Consider the following 25,530-nt stretch of genomic DNA (forward strand, 5'->3'; position numbering starts at 1 on the left):
CCTGCACTTGAAGAAACACCTGGGCGGTCAGCTTCTTCAAGACGATGACGAAGTCAAAACAGTGGTGATGCAGTGGTTAACAAGTCAGGCGGCAGACTTCTATGAGGAGAGTATTCAAAAACTGGTACAACCTTATGACAAGTGCCTGAATATTGATGAAAAGTATGTAGAAAAGTAGATTAAGGTACAGGCTTTCATGTAAAAATAAAATTATTGAGATATCTTAGCATGTCTTTTTTTAATTTCAAAACGGTACTTACTTAAAAAAAACACGCCTCATATATTAATAATCGATGTAACCACCAGAATGTTGGATGCAGGCAGGCAAGCGTGCATGCATTGCAATGTACAGGTGCCGGAAGACAATTTGTAGGATGGAATTCTTGCACTTGGTCGATCAGTGCAGGTGCGGTTAACGTTGGTTGTGAATGACGTTGGAGTTGTCATACGATGATATCCCAAATGTGCTCGACTGGAGAAAGATCTGGTATTCGAGCAGGTCATGGCAACACGTCGACACTCTGTAACATGTTTGGTTTCAAAAGTGGTATGTGATCGAGCGTTATCCTGTTGGAAAACACCCCCTGGAACGCTGTTCGTGAATGGCAGCACAATAGGTTGAATCACCAGATTAACGTACAAATTTGCAGTCAGGATACATGGGATAACCACGAGAGTGCTCCTGGTGTCATACGAAATCGCCCCCTCAACTGGCTTTCTTCTAATCAATACACGACCGCCACTGGCACCGAGGCAGAATCAGCTTTCATGATAAAACACGACAAACCTCCACCCTGCCCTCCAGTGAGCTCTCACTTGACACCAATGAAATCGCAAACGGTGGTGGTTTGGGGTCAGTGGAATGCACGCTACAAGGCTTCTGGGTCGGAGTTGTCCTTGATATAATTGGCTTGAAATGGTTCGTTGTGTCAGTGTGGTGCCAACTGCTGTTGCTGCTTAAATTGCTGCTGCAGATGCAGTACGATGCGGCAGAGCCATACGCCGAACACGATGGTCTTCCCTCTCGGTAGTGCCGCATGGCCGTCCGGAACCCGGTCTTCTTGCGATCGTACATTCTCGTGACCATCGCTGCCAGCAATCATGTGGGGTGGCTACATTCCCGCCAAGTCTTTCTGCAGTATCGCAGAAAGAACATCCAGCTTCTCATAGCCCTATTACACGACCTAGTTTAAACTGTTGACAATAGCGTCCTTGTCACCTTACAGGCATTCTTGACTAACATCAACTCACCACGTCCAATCTCAAAGCTAACTAACGCTCACAGCCGTTACAGCGTGTATTTAAAGCAAACCTGATTTGCATCCTCTTACGCGACTGACGCGAAATCCGAATGTACATGAGCTTTCAGATGTAGAAACGATCCTACCAACATTAGTTTATGTCGCACATCTCCTTCTTGGTGTTTCAATTTTTTTCAGTGTGTGTATTTTATCAGATATTCAATACGGCTGCATCCAAGAATATCGAATGAAAAAATATTTTGCTGCCAGCTGTCAGTCTTTAAATTCGGTTCATACACAGGAGATGGACAAAGGCATGGAAAATCCGAAACACATCACACTACCGTGGCTAATACTGTGTAGGGAAACAGTTGGCAGTAGCCTCGCAATCCGTAATACAGGCCCTATATACTTTTCGAGCGAATTTTATACCATTCTTCTTGCAAAAAAGCAGCACGATCAGGTAGCTATAATGGAGATAGATAGCGATCACACACATCTCTCACCAAAGTGGACCACAAAGGCTAAATAATACTGAAATTTGGTGACTGTCTTGAGTGGGGAATTTGCGACACTTCACCCTGGTGCTCACAAAATGAGTCTTAGACGATGTGAGCTTTGTGAAGACGGGTCGTGTCGTCTTCGAACACAGTACCACCATTGGGGAGCCGGCCGCGGTGGTCTAGCGGTTCTGGCGCTGCAGTCCGGAACCGCGGGACTGCTACGGTCGCAGGTTCGAATCCTGCCTCGGGCATGGGTGTGTGGGATGTCCTTAGGTTAGTTAGGTTTAAGTAGTTCTAAGTTCTAGGGGACTTATGACCTAAGATGTTGAGTCCCATAGTGCTCAGAGCCATTTGAACCATTTGAACCATTGGGGAACAAACATTGTACCATGTCAAAAACGTCGCATAATCCTTGGCACTTCTTGAGCCTATGTGGATGCCCAAATCATCACCTACTTTTGGGTCATAAACTCAGCGACAAGTTGGAAACAACGTGCAACAAGTCTTAACAGGTCAAATGACTTTCTTGCGTTCTCCATAGTCCAGGTTTCATGACTTCGGAACCACGATTTCTTGTGACGGACAACGTGTTGGTTTGGATTTTCAGCTTGCCCAACAATTCCTACCATTTGAGCACCAACTATTTTTCCGCTTTCGAAATCAGTTAGCTCCGATACAGTGCATTGACAGCTAAACAGAACACCGTCCTTTGCACTACTGACACTTACAACGTACTGAGGACATTGCAAATACAGCAGCATATCCTGCAGGCTTGGCTAGCCTCTGCATTTTATGTTCAAACAGGCATTTCTCGCGGTGTTCCCGTATTTTTGTTCAGAGCCTGTACGAAGGGGTCAGCGAAAGAACATACTAACCTTCAATTCAGCAAACATTAGTCCAGTCGCTGTATACGTACGTTGTGTTTCAGAATACACCACATGCTGGCAGCGGGTAGTTTTATACCCCGTGAGTCCAAAAAGTCTCGAACCTAAATTACCAAAAAGCAAAAAACAAAGGAAAGATTTGTGGCTTCAATGATTCAGATATTTTACATAGTCTCTTCCCCCCTCCCCCGCCCACCACTACACACACATAGTACAACCAAAGGAGTGTTCATACACCCATTTGAAAATGTCATAGAAGTCTTTCTTTGGGATGTTGTTAAACTCGCGCTTCACATTGACTTGAAAGTCGGTTACTTCGACAAAGCGGTGAACCCTCGTGTGAATTTCCGTACTCATATAGATAACACCAACTCTCGTCATCTTTCATGATTTTTTTTCCACAAAAGAATTGTCAGCGATTTGCATTTCAGCGAATTCGCTGGAAGTGTCCGCGCGTCGTTGCTTTTATTCGGGAGTCAAGGCCTGCCGGACAGACTTTGCACACCCTCTTCTCTTCTCTAAAACATTCTGAAGAATATCCTGAACACTTGTTTTAGTGTTGTTGCTCCATTGCGTTTTGCGACACAATGAACGCGTCATTTTACATTCACATCTCAAATTAATTTGTAGATATGGCTACGTGCTGATCATTTAAAAGTAGTTTTAAATTTATATTTGTGAGTTAGTAATTCGTACCCGCCATCTTTTACATATTACAGTAATACAAATTCTTCTATGGAATAGAAGGAGTATTCAAGGAGAAACTTTTTCACTTTGTTTTTAAATTTTACTTTCCTGTCTGTGAGACGTTTTATATCACTGCGCAAGTGATCAAAAATTTCGGGTGCAGCATTTGGACCCCTTTTTGTGCTAAAGACAGCCTTACTATGGACTAGTGAAAGTCGTTTGTTTTTTATGGTACATTAAGTACCTACATCAAAATGCCCAACTGCTTAAACAGACGTTTTCCAAACGATTTTGTTTCTTAAAGAATTTGTTTCTTATATATCAGTTATCCCAAAGCATGATTCCATATGATATTATTGAATAAAAGTACGCAAAATATGTCAAATAACTGATTTGTCTCATAAGACAGTTGCTGTGGTGAAGTCTTTTACAAGCCAGGGACAAAATCAGTCTCGGAACATCTGGACAGGCAGTGGAAGAATCACTAAAAAGCACTGTCTACTATATACGAGTTATGATTAAAATTCAGAGAACAACGTTAGGTAACTACATGTTAACTACATGTTAGGTCATGCGTACGGTCCTTTACTTCAGCACACGTATGTAAAATACGAGCGAGAAGTTCCCCCTTTGTGTCCACTCTGCACTTGCAGATTTCGCTCTTAATCCAACAACCTGTAATATAATGGGGTAAGATCGGGTGACCTCGGTGGCCAATAAATGACTCAGCGGTGACCGATCCAATTCCCAGGATAGGATTCAGTGAGGTACTGCGTCACTGGCGTATTGAAATGGTCAGTAAAGACGACACTACATAGCCTGATATCGCTTTGGCTGAATTCACGAGTGAGTGCTGGTGAAGAAGGACGTGCTACTAAAGCCAGTTGATGATGTTTGGTTTGTGGGGCGCTCAACTGCGCGGTCATCAACGCCCGTACAAAGTTCCAGTTTTTACACAGTCCAATCTTGCCACTGTCACAAATGATGGTGATGATGACGAAATAATGAAGACAACACAAACGCTCAGTCCCCGGGCAGAGAAATTCCCCAACCTGGTCGGGAATCAAACCCGGAATCCCGTGATCCACAGGCAGCAACACTAGCCACTAGACCACGAGCACTGAAGCCAGTGATTTTCACACAGCTGTACGTCAGATACGATTAAGAAAATGACATATATTCATTTGAAGTTGTTTGGACAGAATCCCCAATATTATCGCTTCTCCAAGCGAACCAGTCTACCATTCGTGAAAACTGTATCAAAAACCCTACAGCGGTTCCTGAGATAAGCCTTCACATACAATCAGAAAAACGCGCGGAGAGACTTTAATTTATAATTTGTAGTGGCATAAGCAAAAATGTTTCACGAAACATGTGTGAAGTTCCATCTGTTTTGGACCGATTTTATTTTCCGAATTTTATATTTAGTAGCATTCGGCAGATAGGAGAAGTAATTCGCTCTGTTATGCAGCGCTGCAGAATACGATGGCAGCGAATAGGGAGCTGCTTCCCAAGAATGTAGCGCTGAGTATTGGACCATATGGTGCAGAAGCGAATCATGGGAGTTGGGGCAAGTACGCGAGCCCTGAGAGCGAATATCGCTTGGCTGTTAATACGTGGCGGAAACGCAGTGTTCTTTCGCGAAGTCAGAATTTTCTTTACTCAGTTTAGTTACTAAAGTACACTTTTGACATAACAGATAATAGTAGGAGTCTACGGGTCATCAGTGTTTTAATGCCATAATATCGCTATTCAGAAAACCAGTGAGTTCAGTAGGCAAGTTACCAATGTTCAATCTCACCAATCGGCGATAGTATGTACTTGGGGCCTCTTCTTATGTGATAGTCGGCTTTACCGAGCTCTCGAAATTTATTAACTTTTTGAGGTTACTTGATTAAGACTTAAACTTTTACTGTTTCACGGTGTTTGCGAATAACGCATCGTAATGGCGTCCATGGACTTACCTCAAGTAAATTAGCTATCCGCATATCCGCTTTTAATCACAGGTTTCCCGCTTACATCTTCTGAAGAATCCAGTGCGCTACCAAAATTGCTTTGACGGACAACATCTACTAAAGATTCACAGAAGAGAGGAAGTCCTGTGTGCCGAATCATTAATATAATCCATGAAATGGTTAGGTTAACTAGCTCATTCTCAGGTGGAATGCCAGTCACATGTATCGGGGAATAACCTTTAGCATTCTCCAGATAATTCTCATTTCATTTAATATTTTATAAAGTAACTATATTGTATTTCGTTAATGCGTGATAAAATGGTATGGCCCTATACGTAAATATGCTTGCTCAGCATGCATGATTTTTACTATCCATTTTAATATGTTGATAAGCAACTGCTGCATGTGGTGACTTTGTAGTTGTGAATGTGTTGTTATATCAATATAGTTTTTCAAGTCTTTAATATGGATAAATGGTCCAGTGACCCAAGGATATTACTTACGAGGCAAGACTTTGTTCATCTTACTAAGCATTTAGTTCCTATTCTGTCTGGGTGCTGATAACCACGTTGACCGATCTGAAACCAATATCACCATTCACGTCATAAACGCACTACGCGTTCTATGTCGTCAGGGAATACTGCTACGTGTAAATGTGAGCTAAGTCTTTTATGGCAAGTAATACACTTGCGTTGTGCCCAGGTATCTAGTCAGGCGAACACACAGAAATAACGCGATATTTCAGAAACGTAAAATAATCTACTCTCGGTCACGTAGACCAACAAGAAAAGGTGATGAAGGTGATCGCCCTTTAACATTAAGTAAATTGGTGGTATATTACGATCTTGGCTCTGGCGAACTAAGTGTTCACAGCACATCTCACAAATGTGCCGTAGCATGTATGAGTCACGCAATCCGAACAAATGAGCAACGGCACATTTGTATAGCCAGTATGCCATATTTGCACAGTCCATTGTCGAAGGAAAAGAATTAGCCTTTGTATAGGCAGTATGCCATATTTACACAGTTCATAGCCGAAGGAAAAGAATACGAGGGCTCAAAATTCCTTAGCCAGACAACCACTGAGAATGTGTTTTAAAACAGTACACTCAGTTCAATAAATGGGTGCAGTGCATCCAGCTTAGCACCTGTATCACTTCCTACGAAATCGCGGCTAAACTGAAATTTTGATCATGGCCTTGAAAGCGAAACGTTTGAGAGATTGAAATTGGCACTTTACAGTGAAGTGTGCGGTGGTGTGGAACTTCCTGGCAGATTAAAACTGTGTGCCGGACCGAGAATCGAACACGGGACCGTTGCCTTTCACGAGCAAATGCTCTACCGACTGAGCTACCCAAGCACGACTCAGGACCGGTCCTCATAGCTGTACTTCTGCCAATATCTCGTTTCCTAAGTTCCTAGAGCACATGCCCCCGAAAGGCAAAGGCCCCGAGTTCGAGTCTTGGTCCGGTACACAGTTGTAATCTACTTGGATGTTTCGTGTATGATGGAGATTATTTTAACCAGACGGAGGGCGTCGCGATGGGAAGCCCCTCCATATCCGCATCCATTGGGCTCAGGATGACACGGTAGGCGGTCGGTACCGTTGGGCCTTGCAAGGCCTATTCGGACGGAGTTAATTCCGTTAATAGGCCATGGAGGGGCATGTGTCAGCACACCGCTCTCACGGTCGTATGCCAGTTTCCGAAACCGGAGCCGCTACTTCTCAATCAAGTAGCTCCTCAGTTTGCCTCACAAAGGCTGAGTGCACCCCGGGGAAGCCCATTAGCTCCCGTTATAATCAACCCCTTCATGGGGTACTTTGAGAACATCTCCCTGGACACGGCTCCTGCTAAGCATAGTTGCTTTTATCGTTACGTCGACGACACATCCGTTGTCTGGCACCAGGGGCGTCAAAAGCTATGAGAATTTTTCAACCACATCAACAGTATCCACGATAACATAAGATTCACGATGGAAGTAGAGACAGATTTTCTAGACGTCCTCGTGGGCCGGAAAGAAAGTGGGTGTCAGCCAAAGTTTTTATCGGAAATCCACCCACACAGACCGATATCTGCATGCTACCAGCTATCACCACCCTTCACAGAAAAGTTCTGTTCTGAGGACAATGGTGCATCGAGCGGAAGCCGTTGCAGACGCTGAAAGCCTTCTGAAGGAACTGGGCCACTTACGGAAAGTCTTTAAAAAAAATAAAAAAAGACTACAACAACCGCCAGTTTCGCAAGCCATCTCGCCGAAGAAACGTAAGCAGAAGACCTCCAAGGAGATCACGAAGCAGCTTGCATTTTTGCCGTTCTGTGGCTCAAAATGGTTCAAATGGCTCTGAGCACTATGGGACTTAACATCTGTGGTCATCAGTCCCCTAGAACTTAGAACTACTTAAACCTAACTAACCTAAGGACATCACAAACATCCATGCCCGAGGCAGGATTCGAACCTGCGACCGTAGCAGTCGCGCGGTTCCGGACCGAGCGCCTAGAACCGCTAGACCACCGCGGCCGGCGTGGCTCAAAAACAGGAAAGATTAGCCGGTTTCTAAAGAAGGATAAAATCGACACGTTCTTTAGGGAACTGTACGTACTACTGAACAGCGCCGTGTGGAACACGAGAGATGATTTCGCCTACGGTATCCTGAGAAATCAGCGGTGGCGGAACATGCTTCAGAAAGGGGGCATCATATTGCGTTTGCCGAGACATGTGTTATTACGCGGAACACTAGTTTTTGGGACTGTGTTATAAAAGAAGCGATTGAGTTAAAAATTTCTGACAACACCCTCAATGAAGCCGGCGGCCTGCAGCTGAGCACAGCTTGGAACCCGGCCATCGGTAAGTTGAAGCGGACGCGGCAAGCGCGCAATGAAAACATTACCATCTATGGCGCTGAAGCGAGCACCAGTGACGTCACTGAAGACAGCGCGGTTATATAAGCACGGCAGCAGCAATGATTCGACAATCACCACTCGACGATGGCCGAGGAGAACTCGGCCGAAGCTCGTGGATTTTAAACCACTGGACGCGGCTGAAAGCCAGAGAAAATTTTATGTGAAACTATACATTCGTATATTCGTGTGAGTGGTTGTGAATGTTTGGTTACAAAGAGCCACTGACTTTACTGTGAAATATTGTCATAGTTCGTAGAAATATAATCGAAAAGTAAACGTTCGGTTAAGTCCCCTTCTAATTGGGCTCGAATGTCATTCGTGGCCCATAGTTGGCTAATGTAGTAGAAGTGTGATAAGCACCGACAGATTTGGCTGCTGATGTTTTATATCTAACGCACCAGATGGTCCCATATGGATACCTCGAGCAGGGTCTGCACCTTTACATCCAAGATCACCCGACGTCAGTCTTCGGTATCTTTCTTTCCCTTTGTGGCCATCTCAAACGTGATGCGTACAACGCTACCGTTGATTCAGCTGGAGAAATGTATCAGGGAATTGTACAATCTTATCAAGATTTATTGGATAATCCCGGGGTTTTTTAAAAAATGCACAACTCACTACAAAGATGAGTGAAGTATTGTATCCAAATACGACGACGAGACGTAGAACACTCCCTGTAAAAGGTACGAGTGTACAGTAAACAGTAACACATAATGTGCTGAAGCAGTGTTGTATTTATTGTTAAAAAAAACTCGCGGATCAAATTTGAGCCCAGTTTGGATGAGGATAAATGGAATGTATAACGGTAATTTGAATGAAATGTAAAGACATGGAATTATATGTCTGAAGCATGTTGAGAAGTGCTTAACTCCAGGCGTAACGAGTATGTTCTATTCAGGACTGAGAACAGCTGTGTTTGTTCGGAAGTAACAGGAGGAATCATCAATTATAGTGAAAGTCTGAGTCACCCACATAGTCTAATGATTAAGGTCAGGGCCTGTTTACGGTCGCTCGGAGCTCACACACTTAATATTGCGGAGCTCCTTTCCAGCAACGTGAATTAATATTTTATAAGCTGTTTTTCTTCCATATAAAATACAAAAGTAACTTGTACTAACAGTTAATTTCACTAATTGAAGCACTAACAGATGCTATGAACTTTGGGTTTTATCCATTTTCTGCTTAAAACACAAGGATCTTATGAAGCTTACAAAAGGACTCCCAGTTTGATAAAACTGCTAGTGGATCGTTTTAAGAAGGTACACTGAGAAATATTTTTTACCTATATGGAACATGACTACTATTGGCTGCAGAGCTAAATTCGGTGTATGATACAACACAGAAAAGAATGAAATAAAATTTTGAAAGTGAACGACAAAGATGAGGAATAATGGATTAAATGTTGAACAGAATTGTTAAAGGTAACACAAAACTACCAAAAAAAACTGGAAGATATCAGGAATTGCCATAGAAGTAAATGATAATGTAGCCATTTCACATGCAGAGGTAGAAAGAGGCGTAAGTCCGCTAAAAATAAGAAGTATCCAGGGAAAGGTAGGATTATCAATGAATTACTTAAGCATTGGGGTATCCACTAACTGAACAATTAATCCAGTTAGTTAACAATGTTATAAATCGCAAAATTTCATAAACAGTAGATAACGATTATGACTATTCTCATGTACAAGAAAGGAGATAAAAAAATTCCGCCCAATTACAGAGAAATAAATCTACACAGTTCAGTTCTTAAACTCTAACAAAAATAATAATTAAGAACTCTAGGTAGACTTAAAATTTTGTGGTGCTGTCTTTAGGACTATGCCACACAGTAAAAAGCGCCGCGACAGGCAGTTTGGAAAGGTTTGATTATTATGCTTAGCGTTGGAAGCTGGAAATCACCCATAGCTTACTGCAACCCTGTCAGATCCCCTGTCTTACGTCCCAGTTTAGCACTACTTCTTTCGGAAGTTCATCTGTTGGCCTCATGAGGCTGAACAGACGATATTTTAAACCATTTCACCGGCGGGGGGGGGGGGGGGGGGGGGGGGGGGAGCGGGGGGGGGGGGTGAAGGTGATAGTACTGGGTCCGACAAACTGTGTGTGTAGTCAGCAATCTAACTGCAAAACAAAGGCCGATCTATAAATTTTTGTTAGTACTAAGAAACAGCTTCCAATCACCAATGATATGCCTCATGATAATGGTGTAGGCTCGTGCTCAGTAAATTTATGCGATTCTACTTTGCTTCAATTTGCTGCAAACAATTGCCATTTCAGCTCGACTTCGTACATTGCATCGTAGTTGTGGCAGTAATATACTAAACACGGATGTACCATTCGTACATTGTTGCGGCATTATTAATGTGTGAAAAGCGGCGTCATGAGTTTCATTTCCTAATGTTGTGTTAAAGACTACAGGATGGCGTGAAACCAGCCAAGCGATAATAAAATATCTTTTATCAAAACTGGATGTACTTGTCGGCTGGAAGTTACCTTGCGATCCTTATTTGTAGAAAATACATTTATTTCTCGTCTGCCGATCGCTGTTTTTATAATCACAAGCCAATAAAACCGGTGGTTTACAGACAAAAAATGTATATTTTCACTCAAATATCCATCTTCCTACCTTATTAAAAATTTACTTTTTTATCAGAGCTATGTACATTGCCCGAAGGTTTTAGTTAATGATGCGCTCAAGTACATTCGCTTGGCGTCAAACCACAGATTCTACATCATTTTTATAATTTCCAAACTGGCAGCTCAGAATGGCACTAACATCGAAGAGTGATTACTTTTTGCTGTAAAGATAGGGTCAATGATCTATCTTTAAAATGTTTGTTATGCTTCTGTTTTAATGAGACAAATTCATATGCTAATCTTGTAAGCGATGTAAACATTCGACAACCGGTGATGCAAAGCACGTGAACCAGCACAGCATAACAGCGAGTGGACTTTAAGTAGAACACAGTGCTCATAAACGTGATATAGGCCTACCTGTGAGAAAGGTGCAACTAAACGTTTTCCTAATTGATGAGATACGTCTGATACACAAAGGGAAATACAAGTAATTTCGAAGAATCGGTGCACATCGAAGTTGTAGACCCATTTCGATACATACCGAAGGTCAACTCTCGAGATGTTGACAAGAGACACAAACGTATTGAAAACAGAAAGATACTAGTTGCTATTGAACACCACGACGTACATCGAGAACCAATCGCTAAATGATTGTAACAGTTTTATTTACTTATCGGAAGCGGAATTTGATAGCTACAGTTTACATTTCCTAGGAATGTGCCATGTCAGGATCCTAAGAGCACAGGTTAAATTACTGCAGCTGAAACGAACAGTAATTATAATTATAACGTTGTTTGTCAAAAACATTTGTCACGACGTCCGATAACAAACTTCTAAGCACGTAGCTGTGTCGGTCTACCTGTAACTTCCCTCTTTAATTTCCATTAATGAACAGAACTGTTACGCTATGTAATGACTGATGCTCGGTTATATTGTGATGTTCAGTAACAGACCCATAAGAATGACGCGTATTCGTCTATGACGAATAAAATGGAGCTTGTACTTACGCATCTTGCAAATCTTGGATCTCAGTAATAACTATCTAGAGTTATACAACGCACATTTCCGCCTTCCGCCGGCGTACAGAAAGTTGCCAGTGATCCGTAATTGCGCGCGAAAAACCGACTCACATCACCTTGTTTCGAGCCTGAGCTCGAGAGTGATGTCACTGGCTACTTGTAGCGAAAAATTACATCTCATCTCAGTAACCTTACTATCACAAGGGATCAAATTGTTAGAGTGACTGGTATTATTAAGTCCACGACCTCGATCTCTACAAAATCAATATTACTCACAGAGGGTATTCACTGACAGGTAAGACTCCGTCACAGTCTTCTCCAAAATACAGTTTCTTTTTCAACACTCAACAACTATGATGCTTTGCTGAACACTTAATTTGGCACCTTAAAACCATGTGTTGGTGGTTATGTTAATACTTCTCCTGTTTCTGCACATGAACTGATAAGGATAATTAAGCTTGACTTCTCTCTTGCAGCAGGTAACTGAATTTGCGGCGCCACTATGCACGCAATGTGTCGTAGCGCGACTAGGAAGCAATCCATACTCTCGCCAAAATTCCAAACATTTCGTTCTATGGAATCAACTCCTTCCACGTAAGAGAACCCGATACATTCATCACGCTAGCCTCGCCCGATACATGTTACATCACATAATATTTTACTGCTCTCAGCTACGTTCCGCTGTCAGAATACAGACCAATATCCGCATTTCCCGCTTCGCGACTCGGCAGAGTCGAACGTTCGATATATATCGCTTATAGTGGGTCTTCAACTTCGATGTGCGGCAATTCTTGGAAATTACCGAAATGAATACTGTTTAGCTTGAACTCTATCTTAAGAGAACGAATGACAATCCTACAACACGTTATGAATCGCCTCTGCATCAGCCTTACACTTTTTCACGACTTGCCTGAAAATAGTAGTTTCGTTAAATAATACCTCCGTTTTTATATTATTATGAATTGCATTGTCCCAAATCCAGACTTAATTGTTTGTATGGAAATACCGTTCTGCAATAATGATAATTACATAGCCTGACCAAAATTTCTGAAATCTTACGTTACCTCATACAATATTTTTCGTGTTCTTTATGTCTCGCTTAACGGTGATAGTCTAATTAATATCGGCATCATTGTAGCTTACAGTATGTGATATATACTTAAGAAACTGGTTCGGATCTTACCTGTCATGAGGAAATTTCGGACAGCTGTGAACACTATACCGAAGATTTTTCCGTTCTCCATTCCTTACTTAATATTAGACTTCAGAGGTGCTGCCGCTACAGACTCTTAATAAGCCTTTAAAAATTTGCGAAGTGCCTTATGTAATACCGACAAAACATTTAATCTCTTTCGTATAGCTGAACTATGGCACTGGAGAAATTCGGCTTAAAAATGGTAGTTCTCCCAGTGCAGTTGTATACACGCGTAGTATAGAGACGCAACGAAAAAAAATCGTATATAAATCGTAGGGAGCCGATGTCACAAATCATGCGGCTAAAACAATACAATACACACATATGTATACAATGCACAATACCCTTACTTCAGAGTCTTTTGTCTCATTTATATCGTTTATTCTCCGTGGAGAATTCATTCACGTTGTCTTTGACGTAGACTTCCCATTTTATTTCGTAAATTTATTTTTCATGTACTGAAATTCCTGCTGGTCTGTTTCTTTCATCAGAATACATAGATAAAATAAACAAATAATATGATGTTACTCGTTGGCACCCTCCTACTGCATTCTTTAATGTATGAAATGGCTCTGTGAGATAAAATCCTGTAGCGTTAACTCTTTAAAGAGCTTTTTTTTAAATGCATGTTACCTGAAAAGATCACGTTCTAATTCCAGCACGTTTACAGTAAACCGTTGTGTTATTTTCTCATTAAAAAAGGTAGATGGTTTCCTCCTAAAATCTTGCAGCGTACTAGCAAATTAATTATATCGTGTTTTGTTGCAGCACATAAATTTTCATCTGACTTCCATAGTTTTCGGTATTGCAGGTACTTAGGTAAAGAACTTAACACACATTCGGGTGGAGGGGGTTTCCAAGGTGTTATCCGACGATCTATGTTCTACGTGTTCCGTGGCTTGTGTAGATAAATTAAAGTGAAGCCTTGATGGCTCATTAGGATACAGTTGATTTCTTCCCCATCACTGCTGCATCCAAGCTAGTTCTGTGTCCTTAATCAATCATCTCGTTGTCAGTGTTCCTTACTTTCTTCTTCACAGACATCCGAGCTCATCGTACCGTCCTTAAAGTAACTGTACGTAATCTTCACTGTTACAGCCGTTATTATTTTCATAGAGACAATAGTGACGTAGCTCTCCGAACATACAAATGTGTGTTTTACTTTAGCCGATCGCGCGTGATTAGAAATGCCTATGTAACACTTAATTGAGTGATTTTATTGACGACAGATATCAGATACTTGAATAACAGTGCACAAACTATAGCAGAAGAGGAACTTGAACTGAAAACGAACTCTCTTTAATCGCTAGAAAACGTCTCTGTCATCTCCGTAAGAATAACCAGTCAGGGAACACGATGACGTCACAATCTAACATAGCAATTGTGACACTCCATCTCGTTTTTGTAACCCATAGCGATAGCAGAGCTCCAAGCGGCCAGCCTGCGACACTTCTGAATACGATATCCGATGAGTGCGAATGCTGCCGTTTACACTGAGTTGCAATATAGAGTTTACAATGGGGAGTGTATGTAGTGCCATAGAAATCGATAGTAACCAAAAAACGACCCCACGTTTGTCGCTATTTAGTTTCCTAAAGACCCTGGGAGGTAGGAAACGGTACATTACAGAACAATTTATTTATAATTCTCTTTTAATGTACAGACATTTACTGAATAACGTAGTTTTCATTTAATAACGAATCAAAGCAGAGTTTTGTTCACTAGACATTGAGCCACATCAATGAATGTGAATGTACGAAATCTATATGGCATGTAATCCCTACATTACTTAACGTACCAAATAAGTCAACACAACTATAGCTTAAGGGAAGATCATAAGGCGTGGTAATAAATCGTCAAAAGCAATAAAACTGTTTCCAATCACAGAAGAAATCAATCCCTCAATTGCTGCTAAACCTGACTCACTAATGGAAAGAATCTTCAACACATTCGCTTTTAAAAGAAAAATTAATTACATTTACTAAAACATTCATGTATTAGAAAGTCGAGAGCAATGTAAGAATGGGCGTACATTAGACTCCACAAAAAGTTTTTAATTGTCAATGGAAGTGCCTGTGTTAACCGACTACAACTCGAATATATGCTTCTTAGGTATGAAATATGCGTTTATATTTTCTTGCTTTCAGCGGAATAAGATGCAAAAATACATATATTCGAAAGTGTTTCTTCAATAATAAGCTGTAGCTTATTTCATTGCAGCCGGTTGGAGCGGCCGAGCGGTTCTAGGCGCTACAGTCTGGAACCGCGCGACCGCTACGGTCGTAGGTTCGAATCCTGCCTCGAGCATGGATGTGTGTTATGTCCTTAGGTTAGTTAGGTTTAAGTAGTTCTAAGTTCTAGGGGACTGATTACCTCAGAAGTTAAGTCGCATAGTGGCTCAAAAATGGGACTTAATATCTGTGGTCATCAGTCTCCTAGAACTTAGAACTACTTAAACCTAACTAACCTAAGGACATCACAAACATCCATGCCCTAGGCAGGATTCGAACCTGCGACCGTAGCAGTCGCGCGGTTCCGGACTGAGCGCCTAGAACCGCTAGACCACCGCGGCCGGCTAAGTCGCATAGTGCTCAGAGCCATTTGAACCATTTTTTATTTCATTGCATCAGTGCGATTTGGTTGTTTTTACATGTATTTCACCGTCATCTATATCTATTAGTAATTTACAAAAGCATGGAACGCAAAAATATAACAACTATTTCCTTAATTAAGTAGGAAATAATTAAAAACAAAGATTATCCTTACGACGCATGTCACTGCATTTTCAACGCTTGGAGCGCAAGTGTCGCTCCAGCTGTCAAACGTTAACGACTTTCGCATCAGTGGGGGGGGGGGGGGGGGGACTGCATTTATTAGTGTGGTAGCGTCACAGAACACAACACAAAAAACCCAGCGCCTCTGGCGGACAGGGCGTGAACACTTTGACAGCTCGGGTGAGCACGGCAGCTTATGTCAATCTCAACTGAAGGCACAGCGCGAAATTGTCGCTAAATCGTCGCTACAGCAGCCCCCTCGGGGGGCAGCGGAACGTCCTACTGAAAGCGTGCCGGGAAATGCACACGTCGCCCGAAAAGTGTTTTGTGCACCGCAGGTTCTGGTGCAGGTAGCCGAAGTCGTGCAACCTCAGTCGATCGCAATTCCTGGAACACAAATGCGAACTTGACCTGGTCAATAGAGATGATAGAGGGCTTCCCATTTAGTGACATGTCCACAGTGCATGGTTGAACGGAATGGACAGTGTCTTGAAAGGAGGGTAGAAGATGAACATCAACAAAAGCAAAACGAGGATAATGGAATGTAGTCGAATTAAGTCGGGTGATGCTGACGGAATTAGATTAGGAAATGAGACACTTAAAGTAGTAAAACAGTTTTGCTATCTGGGGAGCAAAATAACTGATGATGGTCGAAGTAGAGAGGATATAAAATGTAGACTGGCAATGGCAAGGAAAGCGTTTCTGAAGAAGAGAAATTTGTTAACATCGAGTATAGATTTAAATGTCAGGAAGTCGTTCCTGAAAGTATTTGTACGGAGTGTAGCCATGTATGGAAGTGAAACGTGGACGAGAAATAGTTTGGACAAGAAGAGAATAGAAGCTTTCGAAATGTGGTGTTACAGAAAAATGTTGAAGATTAGATGGGTAGATCATATAACTAATGAGGAGGTGTTGAATAGGATTATGGAGAAGAGAAGTTTGTGGCACAACTTAACTAGAAGAAGGGATCGGTTGGTAGGACATGTTCTGAGGCATCAAGGGATCACCAATTTAGTATTGGAGGGCAGCGTGGAGGGTAAAAAACGTAGAAGGAGACCAAGAGATGAATACACTAAACAGATTCAGAAGGATGTGGGCTGCAGTAGGTACTGGGAGATGAAGAAGCTTGCACAGGATAGAGTAACATGGAGAGCTGCATCAAACCAGTCTCAGGACTGAAGACCACAACAACAACAACAAAGATCAAAATGTAACGTTGGCCATTAGATAGAGGCACCAGGCCTACAACGTCAATATGTACATGAGCCAATCGTGTAACTGAGTCTGGGAAGCCCCCACAGGTGCGTACACGTGACGGGCAACTTCACTGTACTGGCGCTTGATGCGCGTACCAGTCTGCTCTCGACAGTCTTTTTGAACTCCAAGCCAAACAAATCGTTGTTAGGCTAGACGCAGTGTTAGACGGACGCCACGATGACACTGGTTTGTATGCTTTTAAAGGCCCATCTGCGGAATGTAGCTGGCAAGAATGGTGCAGGTTTTCCAGTAGATAAGTCACAATATAATTCGACATATGCTTCAGGAATGTCAACAAATTGCAGGTCGAAGGCGATGAAGTACCCTTGAGGAGATTCTGGAGTCCCTGATCGTCCTCTTAGACCTTGGTGTGTCGTGCGAAATAGATAGTTCTTGAAATGCTGCTGACACATAAAAGACAATCTGCTATTACACTGTCCTTTCCAAAGACGTGGCTGATGTCTGTGATAAACTCGGCGTTAAGTAAGTTTATTTTGTTGCCGATGCGAGCAACTGTTGTTGTTTTGCCGGAATGCATAAGTCAGCGGCTTATAGCCTCTATAAATGGCTTGTAGTTGTGGGCGAAAGTACTTGATCGCCTCGTAAATCGCGAGTAATTTCCTGTCAAATGCGCTCCAATTTTGCTGTGATAGGGGCAGCTGACGAGAGAAAAAAGCTAGTGGTTGTCATGCGCCGTTGTGGAACTGTTGTGACGCTTCGTCTGTAGTTGTTTGACTCGCATCTACTACTAGTGTGAGGGGTGCATACAGGTCAGGGTGTCAGAGGATTGCTGTATCTGCTATAGTCTGTCTTGCTGCTTTGAAGGCAGAGGTCGTGGCGCCCATCCATTGAATCGGTGATCTGCCCCTGATTTTCGAACCAGTGAGTGCTGTGGTCAGTTGTTGTTGTAGCTGAGCTGAGTATAGCTGACGTCAACAATAGAAGTTTATCATATTCAGAAAGCGACGTAATTCTTTAGCAGTGTTTGGTCGAGCAATATGTAGAATGGCTCTGACTTTTTCCGGTAATGGTAGCTAGGTGGCAGATGAAATAGGGTGTCCTCGAAAGTTGTTGATGTATGACTGTTGCTACGGTCGCAGGTTCGAATCCTGCCTCGGGCATGCATGTGTGAGATGTCCTTAGTTAGATTTAACTAGTTCTAAGTTCTAGGGGACTGATGACCTAAGATGTTAAGTCCCATAGTGCTCAGAGCCATTTGAACCATTTGATGTATGACTGACTAAACACGCACTCAGCAGTGGTGGGAAACGTGTCGTACTGTTTACCCGTTTAAAGACTTCAATTAAATGCTGTTTTATTGCTCAGTGATAGGCAAAAAAGAAATTTTTGTCGAGATTGGAAAAGCGGTAGAGACGACCTTGCAGTACGGAATCCACAAGTCTGTCCCATGACTGAGCAGCATTCCGTTGGCCAAATGTCATAAAAAAGGCTCTCAATCAATCCAAATGGAATGTGATGGCTGTCTTCGGAATATCTTCCTCTACCACTAGAATTAGTGTAAGCACAACCAAGCACATTGAACAAGGTTGCTCCTAATACAGCGTGATTAGAGTTGCGTGACAAAGGCACTATGTACCGGTCTGGCATTGGATGCAGAAGGTACTGTCGTGTCCGGGATATCTGTCATAGTTCATAAATCTTGATTCACTCATAAATTGAATTACTACTTCATCGTAGTGCAGGCTAAATCATGTCGGGGTCACCCATGTCGGAGCTTCTAGTTGTTAGCTCTCCGAAACATAACACAGCGTATTCTACTTTAGACAGGTCGTGCGTAATTAGAAACGCCAATGTGTCACTTAATTGAGTAACTTTTTTAATTGACGACAGATAGCAGATACCAGAACATCAACGTAAAAACTGTTGTAATTGAGGAGCTTGAGAAAGAAAAAACACGAACGGTCTCTAATCGCTAGAAAAAGTACCTCTCAAGGAATGTAGCGTGTATTACACCGACCCCAAACGACAGTATTTTAGACTTCAGCGGTGTCAAGCGAGAGCTCAATGGAGGACCAATTGGAGGTCTGTTGTTTTCTGATGAAAGCTTGTTCTGCCTTAGTGCCAGTGATGGCCGTGTGTTGGTTAGAAGGAGGCCAGTTGAGGGCCTGCAACCAACCTGTCTGCGTGCTAGACACACTGGCCCTACACGTGCAGTTATGGTCTGGAGAGCGATTTCGTATGACAGCAGTAGCACACTCGTGATTGTGCCATGCACCCTGACTGAAATTTGTACGTCAATCAGGAGATTCGACCTGTTGTACTACCATTCATGAACAGCAGTCCGATGGTGCCTTCCAACATGATAACGCTCGTCCAAATACCGTCGTTAGAAACTAACCTGTTTTACGGAGTGTCGACGTGTTGCCTTGAACTGCTCGATCACCACATCTGTCTCCAGTTGAGCATATATGGGACATCATCAGACGACAACTCCAGCGTCATCCACAACCAGCATTAACTCTCCCTGTATTGATCAACTAAGTGGAACAGGCATGAAAGTTCATCCCACAAACTGACATCCGACACCTGTGCAACACAGTGCGTGCACGTTTACATGCTTGCATTAAAGATTCTGGCGGTTACACCAGTTATTAGTGTACCAAGATTTCACACTTGCAATGGTGTACATCACGCTCACATTAACGTGTGATCTTGCAAGGTTAATCACTGAAACATGTTACCTAAAGAAATGTATTTCCTAAATTTCGTTATTTTTTGGTGTTGTGACTTTTTCCGCCAGTGTTTTTATGCGTAAAAGTAGTAGAAAAGAAGCTACTGCTGATTAATATAAGAGGAAGAGTAGTGGCTTTTTGTTTTAAGCGGTTGATTTTTCTGCTAAGATGTGTACAAGTAAAATGGTCTATAAGTAGTCCCCTCAGTTAAGAATGTGAGTACATTAGCAGTACTTGTAATTGGCTGTCAGTTTACTTTATAGAAGTAGCCAGCTGTAACTGTTTCTCTCTGTGTGTAGATTGATTCATTCCACGTGTCTGAGGGCTCTCCTTGATAGTGGGATCTAAGAAGCATGCACTGTGAGTCAGTGAATGATGTCTTCTACAGCGTACGCTATTTTGCGTGAGCGTCGTCCGGACGTTAATGCTACACTTCCTCTTCCTTGATAGCCATTCATATACTGGGCAAACTGATACTCTGCTTAGAGCACGATGATCAAATCCTTTCATATTGTCTTCAGTTCTCCGTTATGTTTTATTATAGCAGGCGAAATGTCCGCGGCTTAAAAGGCCTCTTCATTGCAATCGGGAATACTTGTTTAAAGTAGTTGTCATTGTTTGTGTCCTTCCCTTTACACCTTTTATTGGCTTGAAGCAGATATTTATTCCTGCAGTAGTACATAAATTACCCTCATACATCAGAAATTGTTCACGTATAGTGGTATGTGCAATGCTCCTGCAAAGTATGCTTCTTCTTGTTAATATCGACACACACGTTGCTGCAAGGTACTTTCTATTCTTTTGCAGAATCGAAGACTCTCGAAATCAAAACTCTTGAATTTGTTATTAAATTCTAACTCTGTGAAAAGATATCGTGTTTTCTCTTGCGCGACTCAGTGATATTTCTAGTGACATATGAAACCATGTTGTTGTTTATATTTATGCCACACAGTGTTGTTACGTCAATGATTTACATTTGCAACCTCAGAATATGATTTTCTTACACATTTAATAGCTATAATCATGCAATAAAAAATAAATAAATAAATAATAAAAATAACTGTAGACCCATGGAGCCTATCATCTTGGGAGAATTTTTGATTTTGGGATTAGTTGCGGGCAACGAGTGAAGAGGAGTATTTCATTTTTTTATAGTAGGGTGAAAGTGGCTGTGCCAAGTAGGGCTAACTTTAATTTTTTTCTTTAGATTAAACTTAGATAAGGAGATAAGTCACATACACATTCACACAAGACGGTGAGCGCATCTGCCTAGTAAGCAGGAGAACCGTGTTCTATCCTGGTCCGCAACAAATTTTCAGCCTTCCACACTGATTTAAATCAGTGCCTACTCGCAGCCAATATCTGCAATTCCTTTGTGCCTTAATTGATAGTGGCTGCTGGATGAAAATCGTGTGTGCTCTTTCGAGCTCGTGATATTGTTTGAAGCCTAATTTTACTCAGCGAAGCAATATGAAAAAATTCTCATTTTATTCTCGCACTGTTCAGCTTTTTTTAAATGCTGCGCGATGCTGAGACGCACTTTTTTTTCTTTGATTTCTCATTTTGTGTTCAGTTGTGTTTATAAGAGGCGCTCGTAACGGCAAATTATTTTTTTACTGCAGTCATGCTAAAATCTAGGGGCTCAGTTATTATTTTATACTTAACTTTCCGATGGTGTTTTTATTTTAGGCGCCTAATTTCGATGGGCCGCTCGAGACAAACTGTAAGGACTAAATTATTACTAAACTTAGCACTTGGAATTCAATAACAACTCATTAAATTGAAGCCTCATTTTTAAGAAAGGGAGTCGCCAGAGTCATTATGAGAACACAACGTCCAGATAGTATGCAAAGCAATCAAAGGTCGACGTTTTGGTAGCGATGGGCCAGTCGGGACCGACCGACCGACCGACCGACCGACCGACCGTCGCCGCCTCACCCTCTGCCAGTGGACGCGGCAAGCAGGAGCATTGTGTCAGCACGCCGCTCTCCCGGGCGTTGTCGGCGTTTTTGACCTCAGAGACGTCACGTCTCAATCAAGTAGCTCCTCAGGTGGCATCAGAGGGCTGAATGCACCACATTCCAGTCCAATCACCACGGAAAAAAGAGAACTGCTGGCAGTACTAGGAATCTAACCAAGGCCCTCGGCATAGTTGTCACACCCGCTGAAACAGCTACGGACGCGGACTTCAATCTGAATGAGTCCATTACAATCATATCTGTAGACTCTTCTTCGTTGTTGGTACCAGCAAGTGTTGACATGGTTTGTCTGTCAGCTTCGTAGCAAACCGTCATGAATTTTATAGACTGTATTCTTCACCTTGGCTTCCAAGTGCTGCCTCTTTCCCCTTACGACATTAAAAAATATGATCGCAGGTCCACATTGCCGTCTACACACCCATAGCGCCACAATTTGTTCAAAAAATGGTTCAAATGGCTCTGAGCACTATGGGACTCAACATCTTAGGTCATAAGTCCCCTAGAACTTAGAACTACTTAAACCTAACTAACCTAAGGACATCACACACACCCATGCCCGAGGCAGGATTCGAACCTGCGACCGTAGCAGTCCCTCGGTTCCGGACTGCAGCGCCAGAACCGCTAGACCACCGCGGCCGGCCCACAATTTGTATTCAAGCAAGCACCTGCTATAGTCGGTCGGTAACATCGCTATGTTCTCCAGCAACAACAACACAAGAGCAGCAACAATAACAACTATTACGGGTACTACTAATACCATTTCAGTGGACACATTTCTTTCTGTATGAGACATGCAACGAAAATCCCAGTGCGTAATTTCGAACTTATTTCTTTAAAATGTTGGGATTCGTGTTGACAAGCGGTAAAGAAATCGTCCCATGCTTAATCTTCATTCATACTGCATCTGCTCTAGTGCTACTAGCTTTTTGTAAAATATTATGTCAGTTTTAGTAATTTTATTATCTTTTGTAATGTTGTAGCGCTCTAATTTCACAGCGGCAGAGAAGTTTCCCAACGTCCGCCTACATTTCAACCACAAGCTGGTGGCTGCTGATTTGCACAAAGGCAACATGGTCTTCCAAATGTAAGTAATTCTTTTCAGTACTTAATTTGCAGCTGACACATAAAGTTAGAGAAACATAATTTTCCATATGAACACTTCCTTAGTCAGTCCTGGTACTTCCGTTGACCAGTCATTAATATGAACACATCTCAGATGTCGAGTGTTTTCTGAATGATTGTGTGGGGAAATTTTGTGTGTTCTAATTTCCTAATGGAGACAACTGACAGTCATTCGTAGTTAGTAAATACATATGTAAAATTTTATGTAGAAACAGTTGTGATATGTACAATCAGTTTTGAAATAATAAGAACTGCAATAAATAGATTAATACAATCTATTCTCTGACTCCAATGAACACACGCATACACACCAATATTTGAATATTTAGTACTGATGAAATTATCCTATTTTCTATTTGCCATTCGTATATTCGGTTGCGCTGAGAACGTTTATTTTGAAGTTAGATCCAACTTTATTCATATCCATTGTATCGCGTGATTTACCTTCACTATTAAGGAGAAGCTGTAATAAGACTTCTTTATATTTCAAGAGCTCATTAAATTTGTTTTAAATACCAATAGAATGATCTAAAAAATAAAGCAGTAAATTTTAATGTATCTCGTAATACATTGTTCCGACAACTTGGGGCCATTTCGAATGCTGCATAACCACCAGTGTTATTTTTTTGTGCCCTCCTAACTAAGAGAAGGAAATGAAAATTGCCAAAATAATAAAAAACCGAAAGTGACTAAAAGCAGGTATAACCAGAAGCAACTATGTATCTTTTTGTTCTGCTAGCGTAATAACGACGTTACTGAGGTCGCCAGGGGGCAATCCAGTTTTAGCAGATTTCAAAATAGAGCGTTTGCGGAATAATGTCGATTTATGCAAACCGAGAAGTGATTATTGGCACGCTTCTCTTCAGCACATGCGTCCGGCGGGAATAGACCCCGACAGACAGTGATGCCGAAGCCCCTTGAACGTCTGCATTTGCCAAGCCTGCACAGCACTCGCGGCGATGAGTATAGAAGCAGACAATGTCTCCGCTGATTTAGGAGGTCTCGTATCGTAATTACCCCGGTGGAGCTCGACCCTCCATGTGGAATCAGTAGTTAAGATTCCACAACGACTAATTGTCCGTAGTGTGTCCGCCGGCCCCTTACTTACAATTTTGTTTCGCTTTCACGTAATACTGCAATGTATCTTTATCCACCAGAGACAGACCTCCGTTTGACCGTTGTGGAATGATGTCAAGTGTGTCATACCAACTGGGGGATCCGTTTTTCGTGTTACGGGATGTTTCAAAGAGAATATACGCATTACAATGTATTCTGTTGTCAAAATTATCGATCACTGCGCCACGGCTCGGTTATTGGAGGACGAATACATTGTCTAGTTTATATTTGTTGCCACTAGGTTCCGGTTGTCTTCTGTTTGCTTGGTTTCCGTCACACGTTGTAAAATGGCTGCTCCGCAGCAGTGATCTCGATTTGCGAACTGTATTTCCATGTTTACGGTGCAAAGACGTTTCAGGTTGAGGCACCAAACTGATCCTCAAAAAAATGGCTCTGAGCACTATGGGACTCAACTGCTGAGGTCATTAGTCCCCTAGAACTTAGAACTAGTTAAACCTAACTAACCTTAGGACATCACAAACATCCATGCCCGAGGCAGGATTCGAACCTGCGACCGTAGCGGTCTTGCGGTTCCAGACTGCAGCGCCTTTAACCGCACGGCCACTTCGGCCGGCAAACTGATCCTCAGAATGGGTGGAACATCCACAGATGGTATCGACAGTTTGTAGACACAGGAGTTGTATGGAAAGGGAAGAGTCCCGGCTGCCCTCGTGTTCCCAACGGAAATCGTAAGAATTCAAACTGGTTTCCAGATCCTACAAAATCAACTCGTCGTGCCAGTCGGGAGCTACAACTGCGTACAACAATTTGGCTTGTTTTGGACCGTCAGTTATGAGGCCATACAAGTTACAGCTGTTGCTGGATCTACATCACTACGACAAACGCAAAAGTGTGGCATTTTATGAAGAACTTCAGAGTGGTATTGACAATGATAAGACTTTCGCACAACGCATCGTGTTCAATGATGAAGCAACGTTCCATCTTAGCTGGAAAGTAAACAATCAAAGTGCGCGAATTTGTTGCCTACAGAACACAAATGCAAGCACTGAACATGTAGAAGATTTATCAAAAAGTATGCTGCGCATTATACCACTCATCTGTTAACGGTCCATTCTTCTTTGATGGAAACACTGTTGACGGTCAGGAGTGTATTGCTATGTTACAAAACTGATTGTTTCCGAGGCTGAACGAGCCAGCTTCATTTTTCAACAAGCCGGAGCACCTTTCACTGGCGTCGCCAAGTGAGTGGATGTCTGATTGAATCCCTACCGAGGCTTTGGATTGGTTGTCAAACAGCCGGCGACTTACCGCTTCCCCTGGTGGCCTCAACGATAACCAGATTTGACACCCTGTGACTTCGTCCCGTGGGATTTCATTACGGACAACGTTTACGCGCCAGCACTACCACAGAACCAAGAGGAATTAAAAAAGCGGATCCGTCCTGCCATAACGTAAGTGACGGTGGCTATGGTCACCAGAGTGCGGGAGGAATTCGAGTATCGATGTGAACATGTTCGTGTCGGTGGTGGAGGACATACTGAAATTTAGCAACCTAAACTTGAGATATTCGTAAATATGCATCTCAAGTTTCATAGCTGTATGTCGTACAGTTTAATAAATATAGGCGTTCCAAAAACGTATATTGTTTTTCAAACGCCGTGTAAACA

At 42.3% G+C, this 25,530-nt stretch overlaps 1 protein-coding gene across 1 annotated transcript in view; it reads left to right on the forward strand.

Moving 5' to 3' along the window:
• LOC126259282 (kynurenine 3-monooxygenase-like) overlaps positions 1 to 25,530 on the forward strand; it is a 167,710-nt gene that overhangs the window by 75,417 nt on the left and 66,763 nt on the right. The window contains exon 5 of the mRNA XM_049955929.1: positions 22,661 to 22,748. Coding sequence (XP_049811886.1) covers positions 22,661 to 22,748 — 88 coding nt within the window. The remainder of the gene's footprint in view (positions 1 to 22,660; positions 22,749 to 25,530) is intronic.

This window comes from Schistocerca nitens, chromosome 5 (genome assembly GCF_023898315.1).
Source record: "Schistocerca nitens isolate TAMUIC-IGC-003100 chromosome 5, iqSchNite1.1, whole genome shotgun sequence".
Lineage (NCBI taxonomy): Eukaryota > Metazoa > Arthropoda > Insecta > Orthoptera > Acrididae > Schistocerca > Schistocerca nitens.